This window comes from Hipposideros armiger, unplaced genomic scaffold (assembly GCF_001890085.2).
Source record: "Hipposideros armiger isolate ML-2016 unplaced genomic scaffold, ASM189008v1 scaffold_897, whole genome shotgun sequence".
Classification (NCBI taxonomy): domain Eukaryota; kingdom Metazoa; phylum Chordata; class Mammalia; order Chiroptera; family Hipposideridae; genus Hipposideros; species Hipposideros armiger.
The window spans coordinates 464,076-473,579 of record NW_017732247.1 but is presented as its reverse complement, the minus strand read 5'-3'; the positions used below and the strand labels follow the sequence as shown (position 1 = coordinate 473,579).

Here is a 9,504-nt window from a genome sequence, read left to right as displayed (position 1 = left end):
GACCGGAAGTGGGGGGTGAGGGCCGCCGGGAACCGTAGTTCTCCCAGAGGTGGAAGTGGTCTGGCGGCCGAGCGGCATGGCGGGGCTGGAGCTCCTGTCGGACCAGGGCTACCGGGTGGACGGGCGGCGCGCCGGAGAGCTGCGCAAGATCCAGGCGCGGATGGGCGTGTTCGCGCAGGCCGACGGCTCGGCCTACATCGAGCAAGGCAACACCAAGGCGCTAGCGGTGGTCTACGGGCCGCACGAGGCGAGTGGGAGTGCGCGAGTCGGGCGACCGCGGGGCGGGTGAGCGCAGGCTCGGGAGGCCACGGCCGGCGCGCCTCCGTTTACGCAGCACATCTTCGGGGCCGAAGCTCAATCGGACTAAAACCGAAGTCCTTATACTGTGATGCACGGTGGTCCCTGCCCTTTTCACCCGCCACTGTCTCCTGCGCCCTCCACCCCTCTGCTCTTCCGCTAGGCGCGCTCCCCCTCGTTTCCTCACCTCTCTACTCCGACTTCACGGCCTGGATGACACCTCCCCAGACCACCGTATTCACGTGGCAAGTCCCGTTCCCTACAACCATACGCTTCCCTGCCTTTCTGCACCTGTCACCTCAGACACCAATTTAACTTCTCTTTCTCGTCTGTCTCCCCACTGGAACATAAGCTTCGGGGGGACAAGGATTTTAAATAAAGCCGCCTGTTTTATTGCCAAGTCCCCAGCGCTGTAACGGTGCCTGCCAGCACAGGCACTGAAAAAAAAGTTTGCTTAGCGCATGAGTTTAGGAGCCCAGCTTTCCTGGGGGAGGAGACTGGGAGTCCAGAGTGGGTGGAAACAAGCATGGCACGTTTGCGGAGCAGAAAGGCTGCTGGCGGGGGAGATGGGGAATAATTCCAGATGAGATCGACAGGTTTTTAGGGAGGGCTTTGTTTCTAAGGAGGGGAAGGATTTAGGGTTTTATCTCACATGTGATGGGAAGCCTTTGGAAGGTGAACAGGTTATGTGGTTGTGCAGAGGAGACAGAATCAGACTTGATATTTGTAAACAGACTGGCTCTGCCTGCAAATGAAAAATGGGTTGGGGGGGGGTGAGGCAAAGATGGAAACAGAGGCCTGTTAAGACAGATGAGATCCAGAGGTGATGGTAGCTTAGACTGTTCAGGTGGCCCTCCCTCAGGCTGAGTTTCAGAGGTAAAGTATAGGGTTGTTGGAAAAATCATGACGTAATTGTCTGTTTTTCAAAGGTCATTTATTTATATAAAGAACAAAGATCAATCAATGATATATTGCCCGTTTTGTTCGATAACCTTTTGCCATTTTTCAATGAGCTTCATAATTCCTCGTTCATAGAAGGACCTGTCTTTATTTGCAAAAAAAACTGAATAAGGTGCTGATTTACAGCCTCATCTGAATTGAACGTTATACCACGCAAGGAGTTTTGAAGAGAGCAAAACAAGTGGAAGTCTGATGGCGCAAGGTCAGGCGAGTATGGTGGGTGTGGCAACACATCCCATCCAAGCTCCAATAATTTTTGATGGGTGATCAAACTTGTGTGTGGTTTCGCGTTGTTGCGATGGGACACAACTCCTTTACAATTAACATGTTCTGGACATTTCTGGGTGATGGATTTGTTCAAACTGTCCAGTTGCCGACAGTACACATTCAAATTGATTGTTTGATTCCTTGGTAGGACCTCGAAAAACAGCACTTTTAAAATCCCACCACACTGAGAGCATAACCTTCCTCTGATGAATGTCTGCTTTTGATGTCGTTTGAGGCGAATCATCATGTCGGGACCAAGACCGTTTGTGCACCACATTGTTGTAAACAGTCCACTTCTTATCACCAGTTATCAGTCGCTTCAAAAAAAGGATAGTTTTCTTCATGTTTAATGAGTATACTGTAGGTGTTTATACGCGCCATCAAATGAACTTCTTTGAGTTCATGCAGAACCCAAATATTGAGTTTGCTTATGTATCCCAGTTTCTTCAGGTGGTCGTGAATGCTTGAATGATAGATGTTCAATGTTTCTGCAATCTCTCGTGTCATATAACATGGGTTTGACTCGATCAATGCCTTTATTTTGTTGTCATCAACCTCGGTGGGCCTCCCTGACTGAGGAGCGTCATTGAGATTAAAATCACCAGCACGGAATTTCATGAACCATCGTGGGCAATGACAGTCTTGTAGAGCATTGTCACCGTAAACTTTATGCAACTTTTCACAAGCTTGACGCACGTTCTTCCCTTTATGGAAGTAAAACATAAAATATGGCAAAAATACACAGTTTGGTCTTCCATCTTCAACTTGTAAAATCTCCAAAACTCAAGCAAATTGCTCAATCTTTTTTTAGAATGAAGGTAGAACTGTCAGCTGTCAAATGACATAGCAATAACATAGATTTGAATGACTCTAGCACTTCCAAAAATGAACTAGTGCCATCTGTTGCAGACATGCATCATGACTTTTCCAACAACCGGATAGTTGAGATGTTGGAGGTAGGGGGAGACGGAAGAGGGAGGCTGAGGACCGGCCTGAGCCAGAGGAAAGGCTGGTGTGAGCTGGGAGGAATGGGCTTGGCTCATGTGTCTTTTCTCCCCCAGATACGGGGCTCCAGAGCACGAGCACTGCCAGACAGGGCCCTGGTGAACTGTCAGTACAGTTCTGCAACCTTCAGCACAGGTGAGCGCAAGCGGCGGCCACATGGGGACCGGAAGTCTTGTGAGATGGGCCTGCAGCTGCGTCAGACCTTTGAGGCAGCCATCCTGACGCAACTGCACCCTCGCTCCCAAATTGACATCTATGTGCAGGTGAGTAGGCAGCAGCCCTCCACCTGGGACAGGGAGGGTGTGAGGGTCATGGGGGTCGGCAGCCCAGTGCACTGATGCCATTGGGGGTGGGGGGCTCCCTGCAGGTGCTCCAGGCAGATGGTGGGACCTATGCAGCTTGCGTGAACGCAGCCACACTGGCAGTGCTGGACGCTGGGGTGCCCATGCGGGACTTTGTGTGTGCCTGCTCAGCGGGCTTTGTGGACGGCACAGCCCTGGCAGACCTCAGCCACGTGGAAGAAGCAGCTGGTGGCCCCCAGCTGGCCCTGGCCCTGCTGCCCGCCTCAGGCCAGATCGCACTGCTGGAGATGGATGCCAGGTTGCATGAAGACCACCTGGAGCAGGTGCTGGAGGCCGCGGCGCGGGCTGCCCGCGATGTGCACGCCCTGCTGGACCGTGTGGTCCGGCAACATGTGCGCGAGGCCTCTGTCTTGCTGGGGGACTGATCATCGACCCCTGTGCCCAGAATAAAACGCACACAGTCCACTGTACTTCCATTGCCCCACGGCACTTTGTGCTCTCAGAGCCTGGCTCCTGGGGGTGACCAGGGACCCTCCCCGCACATGAGCTACATACCTCTTGTAGCGTCAGGAGACAAACCCTGAAGAAGAAGGGGACAGGGGGTGGGAGGGTGGGGAGGGCTGTGAGTGTGCCTGGGGGTGTAAAGAGCAGCTTGTGCCCAGAAGGGTTCAAGGCAGCTGAGCAGTCAGGCGCGGTCTGGCCGAGTGAGCTAGGCCAGTGGACTGGGGCCCTGAGACATGGGGGTCCATGTCCCCCTTCCCGTGGACCATGGCTTCGACCAAATGGCTCCCTTTCCCCTGGAACTCTTTGGGCCTATGCTGCAATTACCTTGGGCTCCAAAAATTCAACAGACACGTGTTCTCACGTGGAGTCTTCTCTCCTCAGCTCTGAGCCATCCTCAGTGAGACACAGACACCCGCTCCCCACCACTGCACCTTCCTCTTCCGCAGACTCCCCTTTCCTTCACCTCCGGCTCTCAGACCACCAGCCTCTGCAGTCCACACCCAGAGGCTGCTTCTCCCCCAGGATCCCAGTCCCTTCCTGACCTGGACAGGAGTCTTCCGCGGCCCCTTTGAAAGCTGATTTGGCTGGCAGTACCATCTTCACCCTCCTCCCTTGGTCATCTGACCCCATAACCTGGGTGCTAGGCTCACGCTGTGATTCCACTCAGGCACCCACTGCCATTTTTGGTGACCGGCATCTACAGGATGCCAACGCCTTGGTCAGCTCACAGAAGCCCTCTTACTTCCAGAACGCACTCCACAGGCACTCAGACCTGTTACTGCCAGTCAGGAGCAGCACCTTCAGAATCCCGGGGCATCCACGCTTTGTTTGCCGCCTGCGTTTTCCACTCACCTGCCCTAATTTATCACCTTTCTCTGATTCTAAGAGCCTTCGAGTCGGAGCTTTCTCGCTCTCCGCAACAAACCAGAGCGGCGGCGGGTCGTTTCCACGACTCTTCGACGCTCTGCACTGAGGCTGGAATCCCGCCTCTAGTTCGGCCTCCGTCACACCCCCTCTGCTCCGGGCATGCGCGCTGGTGGTTCGCGGTGGAGGGGGCTGGAGTGCGCATGCGCGAAGACGAGAGGGCCGCCGGAACCGGAAGTGCGAGCGGGCTCGCAGCCCGACGTTGACAGGAGCTGCACGCTGGGCCGCCGGCTGTAGCTGGCCGCCGGAGAGGGGTCCCGGAGTCGCACGGCCCCGCTCCGCCATGGGCCTCCTGTCGGACCCGGTGCGCCGGCGCGCGCTCGCCCGCCTCGTGCTTCGCCTCAACGCGCCTCTATGGTAAGTGCAGGGGCTGGAGAGGGAGGCGCGGGCCCGGGGCTCGAGTTGCCGGCGGCCCCTCCGGCTGCTGGCGCGCGTCCCCTCCCGCCTGTCTGCATCGCTCAGGGCATCAGGCCCGGGGCTCAGCTCTCCCGTTGGGCGTCCCGGATGCCGTAACTCCGGCTCCAGGCCCCTCGATACGACCCCGTCGACCCCGGGTGTAGAGGTTGAGACCACGGGCAGGCGTCCCAGGACCTGCTGACGCTCCGTGGCCCCTTCGTGCCTTCTCCCCGCAGCGTGCTGAGCTACGTGGCGGGCATCGCCTGGTTCCTGGCGCTGGCTTTCCCGCCGCTGACCCAGCGCACTTACATGTCGGAGAACGCCATGGGCTCCACTATGGTGGAGGAACAGTTTGCTGGCGGAGACCGTGCCCGGGGCTTTGCCCGGGACTTCGCTGCCCACCGCAGGAAGTCGGGGTGAGCGGTGGAGCCGTAGGTATGGGGGACGCAGTGGCGGGCAAGGCCTGGGAGCTCTGCTCAGAGGCTCTCTTGTGTCTCTAGGGCTCTGCCAGTGGCCTGGCTGGAGCGGACGATGCGGTCAGTGGGGCTGGAGGTCTACACGCAGAGTTTCTCCCGGAAACTGCCCTTTCCAGATGAGACTCACGAGCGCTATGTATTGTGGGGAGGGAGTGTGCCTGGGACCCGAGCACCTTGAGGGGGTGGCTTGGGGCCAGGGAAACCCCTGGTGGGCATTCTGTGGCCAAAGGGGAGGCTTCTGTTGAAGGTGGGGTGGTGCTGAGGCCTCCCCATCAATACTGCGTGCAGGTGGTGGCAGGCACCAACGTGTACGGCATCCTGCGGGCCCCTCGAGCTGCCAGCACCGAGTCTCTGGTGCTCACCGTACCCTGTGGCCCTGACTCTACCAACAGCCAGGCTGTGGGGCTGCTGCTGGCACTCGCTGCCCACTTCCGGGGTGAGGCTTGGGCTACTGCAGGCAAGGGAAGGTTTGGCTACTGTCTCAGGCCCTGCTGACCCTGCCTCTGGCCTGCAGGGCAGATTTACTGGGCCAAAGACATCATCTTCCTGGTGACAGAACACGACCTTTTGGGCACTGAGGCTTGGCTGGAAGCCTACCACGACACCAATGTCACTGGTGGGTACTCTTGCCTGGCCTGGCCCCTCTCGGGACCCCTGTCCTCCCAGCCCCCATTGGCAGCTCACTCACCTGCCCTACAGGCATGCAGTCATCACCTCTGCAGGGCCGGGCTGGGGCCATCCAGGCAGCTGTGGCCCTGGAGCTGAGCAGCGACGTGGTCACTAGCCTTGACGTGGCTGTGGAGGGGCTCAATGGGCAGCTACCCAACCTTGACCTACTCAACCTCTTTCAGACCTTCTGCCAGAAAGGGGGGCTGCTTTGCACGCTGCAGGGCAAGGTAGGCAACCTGCTTGGGGGTGCAGGGCCTGGGTGGGGATGAGCTGACCCTGTCTCCTACCCTCTAAGCTGCAGCCCCAGGACTGGACGTCGGCAGATGGGCCACTGCAGGGTCTACAGACCCTGCTGCTCATGGTCTTGCAGCAGGCCTCTGGCTGCCCCCACGGCCCCCACGGCCTCTTCCTGCGCTACCGCGTGGAGGCCCTGACCCTACGCGGCATCAATAGTTTCCGCCAGTACAAGTATGATCTGGTGGCAGTGGGCAAGTACGTGATTCTGGGCCGCCATCCCTGGGGAGTGGAGTGGGGTGGGGTGGGGCGGGGTCTGGTCGCTGTGACGCTGGCCCGTACCTGGCAGGGCTCTGGAGGGCATGTTCCGCAAACTGAACCACCTCCTGGAGCGCCTGCACCAGTCCTTCTTCTTGTACCTGCTGGCCGCCCTGTCCCGCTTCGTGTCCATTGGCCTCTACATGCCCGCCGCCGGCTTCTTGCTCCTGGTCCTTGGTCTCAAGATATCCTGTGCACCCCCACTGTCCACTGTGGCCACACTCGGGTCCCCTCCACTCTAGGCTGGGAGAGCCTCCCATCCTCGGGGTGGGGGTGGGGGAGCCCTGGGTCCCCACCGGCAGACCCCATCACACCTCTGGTCAGCGTCCTTGACGAGATCAAGCTCTGGAGCTGTGGATGCGGCTGCACGAGGCTGGGGCAGGCTCCGCGGAGGTGGGGGCGGCCTCTGCGCCCACTACCCCTCTCCCCCCTGCACAGGTGATGGTCCCCCACTCCTGCTCTTGGGCTGGGCTTCCCGGGTGCTGAGGTTGTCACTCTGCCACTCAGTCCCCACTGGGGGGCGCTGAGGACCCCAGGGCCCATCTTCAGGTGCCTGTGTGCCTTGCAGGGCGTGGGGCTGGCCTCGCTGGTGGCGCCTTTGCTGATCTCCCAGGCCATGGGCGTGGCCCTGTACACTCTTCCGGTGCTGGGCCAGCATGTGGCCGCCCAGCACTTCCCTGTGGCTGAGGCTGAAGCTGTGGTGCTGACACTGCTGGCCATCTACGCGGCGGGCCTGGCCCTTCCGCACAGCGCACACCGGTGAGGGGCCAGGCCGGGTGGGCTCTGGCAGGGGCTGCCCTAGACACACACGCAGCTGCCTCTGAGCCTCTTGCCCTGCAGGGTGGTGAGTGCACAGGCCCCGGACAGGGGCTGGATGGCGCTGAAGCTGGTGGCCCTCATCTACCTGGCACTACAGCTGGCCTGCATCGCCCTCACCAACTTCTCGCTGGGCTTCCTGCTGGCTGCCACCATGGTGCCTGCCGCTGCACTCACTGAGCCCTGTGGGCCCCGGTACGTGCTCATCACCACGGAGCCCCCAAGATGAGATGTGTCCCCTACCACAGTCTCCGCCCCCACACGGTATTCCTCCCCCAACTCAGAGCCCACCGTGCCCCTGCCCTCCCCCCAGGCCACTCTATGCTGCTCTGCTGGTGCTGACGAGCCCCGCAGCCACACTCCTGGGCAGCCTGTTCTTGTGGCGGGAGCTGCAGGAGGCACCGCTGTCGCTGGTCGAGGGCTGGCAGCTCTTCCTGGGGACACTGGCCCAGGGTGTGCTGGAGCACCACACCTACGGCGCCCTGCTCTTCCCGCTGCTGTCCCTGGGCATCTACCCCTGCTGGCTGCTCTTCTGGAACGTGCTCTTCTGGAAGTGATGTCCGCTCGCTCGCGGTGTGAAGACGAGACTGTGGTGGGAACTCCCCAGACCCCATACTCCCCTTCCTAGGAAATAAACAGGTGTCTTGCTCCGGCCGCCTTTGGGCCTCGTCCTGCTGTCGCTGTACGCATGGGACCCTGGGCTAGTGGGCAAGAAGCTGCCTGTGGGGCTTGGCATTACCAGACACCTTCCTGGAGGGCATCCTGGCCAGCTGGGGACTGCTGGCAGGAGTGAGGGTCCCAGCCGTGCATGCACTCCCTCAGCCCTGGAGATCTGTGCGTGTCTTGGTCCAGCGCCGAGGGAGGCATGGTGCTGGGAGAAGAAACATGGGGCAGGGCTTGGTCTGACGAGGGAGGCACCCAGGACCTCACAGTGCCGTGTAGTCAACCCCAGGGTTGCCGGATAGAGGCTGGAGCTGGAGCCCAGCCCAGGTGCCCACAGTGGGCGGGGCAGCAGGGGAGCCCTCTCAGGCCACCAGGACGTAGCCACAGGGCAGAGGTGAGTACAGCCTCGTACAGGCCTCAGTGTTAGAAGGAGGCAGAGCTGCATGGCCTGCAGTAGCAGCTCAGGACCAGTGTCTTTTCAGTGCTGCATCCTGGGATGGGGTGGTCTGGGAAGTCCCTAGGGAAGCCCCTGCCCCCCACCCCCCACCTGGGCCTGCCTCTGGTGGGGCTTGTCTTCCCATGGGAGGCTCTCCTCCATACCTGGGGGTCAGCTGGCACACACCCCCCCTTCCCCAGGGCCAGCACCCAGAGAGATTTTCTCTGGGGCATATCTCCAGAGGTCACTGCGGGTCTCCTGTTGAGGGGGCATGTGCCTGTCCAGTATTGTTGGGATGGGGTGGGACAAGGGTGCCGGAGACCCTGCTGTGACTAGCAACCAGTCTTTGGCCTGCTCACTCCAAGGCCTGGCTGCAACCTCCAGTCGTTTTCTGGTTAAACAAACTGTCCAGCGCCTGAGACTGGAGAGACCCCTCCAGAAACACCTCTCAGGCTGGCCTCCCTCGGTCTCTCCCCTGGCAAGCCTGGCACCACTCGTCTGTGGGCCTCCTGTTTTCCAAGACACCCACACATCCCCCTGTCTTGATTGCCCATTATCTCTGTCCCTGTGGGCTGGCAGCTAATACAAAATCCCTTCCAGGCACTTGGGCCTCAATCAGCCATTTATTTATTTATTTATTTATTTATTTATTTATTTATTTAAGCTTTTATTGTGGAATCGGGAGAAGGGGAACAGACAAGTTGCTGTCCTTTTGTTCTTCAGTCTAGTTGTAGAGGACGTCGCTTCACGGGCCCATGTTGGTATTATCATTGTGATCTTTCTGGGTGAGGCAACTGCTTGCCGGCCATTGGACGGCCGCTCATGGTGGCTCACGCCAGCTGCCAGCCACTCACATTAGCTCACGGCAGCCCACTGCAGCAGGGGCTGCAGCCTACGCTGTTGCCGGCCACTCACGGCAGCCTACTTCCAGGTTGAGCTGTTGTTCACGATCTTAGCTGTAGAGGGTGCAATGTCACTGACCCTCATGTGGGATCTGAACCTGGGCCCTGCTGCTCAGAGTTGGTGTCCCAAGCCAGCACTTAACCAACGCGCCACTCGGCCGGCCCCTCAATCAGCCTTTTTTTTTTTTTTTTTAAAGATTTTTATTGGGGAATGGAAACAGTGCTGGGGAATTGGGGGAAGGAGAACAGACAAGTTGCTGTCGTTTTGTTCTTCAGTCTAGTTGTGGAGGACATTGCTTCAGGCCCTCATATGTGGGATCCGAACCAGGGCCCTC

At 59.1% G+C, this 9,504-nt stretch overlaps 2 protein-coding genes across 3 annotated transcripts; both read left to right on the top strand.

Moving 5' to 3' along the window:
- EXOSC4 (exosome component 4) lies at nucleotides 1–3,301 on the top strand. Its single transcript, XM_019630299.1, has 3 exons — nucleotides 1–247; nucleotides 2,586–2,792; nucleotides 2,897–3,301. The coding sequence occupies exons 1-3, from the start codon at nucleotides 77–79 to the stop codon at nucleotides 3,254–3,256; spliced, it is 738 nt and encodes a 245-aa protein (XP_019485844.1). The 5' UTR covers nucleotides 1–76; the 3' UTR covers nucleotides 3,257–3,301.
- A 158-nt stretch (nucleotides 3,302–3,459) lies between these two features.
- On the top strand, nucleotides 3,460–7,822 carry GPAA1 (glycosylphosphatidylinositol anchor attachment 1). 2 transcript variants are annotated; one of them, XM_019630298.1, is made up of 12 exons: nucleotides 3,460–4,616; nucleotides 4,892–5,071; nucleotides 5,156–5,267; nucleotides 5,420–5,567; nucleotides 5,646–5,747; nucleotides 5,831–6,027; nucleotides 6,171–6,292; nucleotides 6,384–6,537; nucleotides 6,695–6,790; nucleotides 6,921–7,111; nucleotides 7,193–7,363; nucleotides 7,482–7,822. In XM_019630298.1, the coding sequence occupies exons 1-12, from the start codon at nucleotides 4,543–4,545 to the stop codon at nucleotides 7,723–7,725; spliced, it is 1,791 nt and encodes a 596-aa protein (XP_019485843.1). In that variant the 5' UTR covers nucleotides 3,460–4,542; the 3' UTR covers nucleotides 7,726–7,822. The 2 variants fall into 2 exon arrangements, with proteins under 2 accessions (XP_019485843.1, XP_019485842.1); XM_019630297.1 differs by having other exon boundaries at nucleotides 3,461–4,616; nucleotides 6,096–6,292.
- The last annotated feature ends 1,682 nt before the right edge of the window (nucleotides 7,823–9,504 follow it).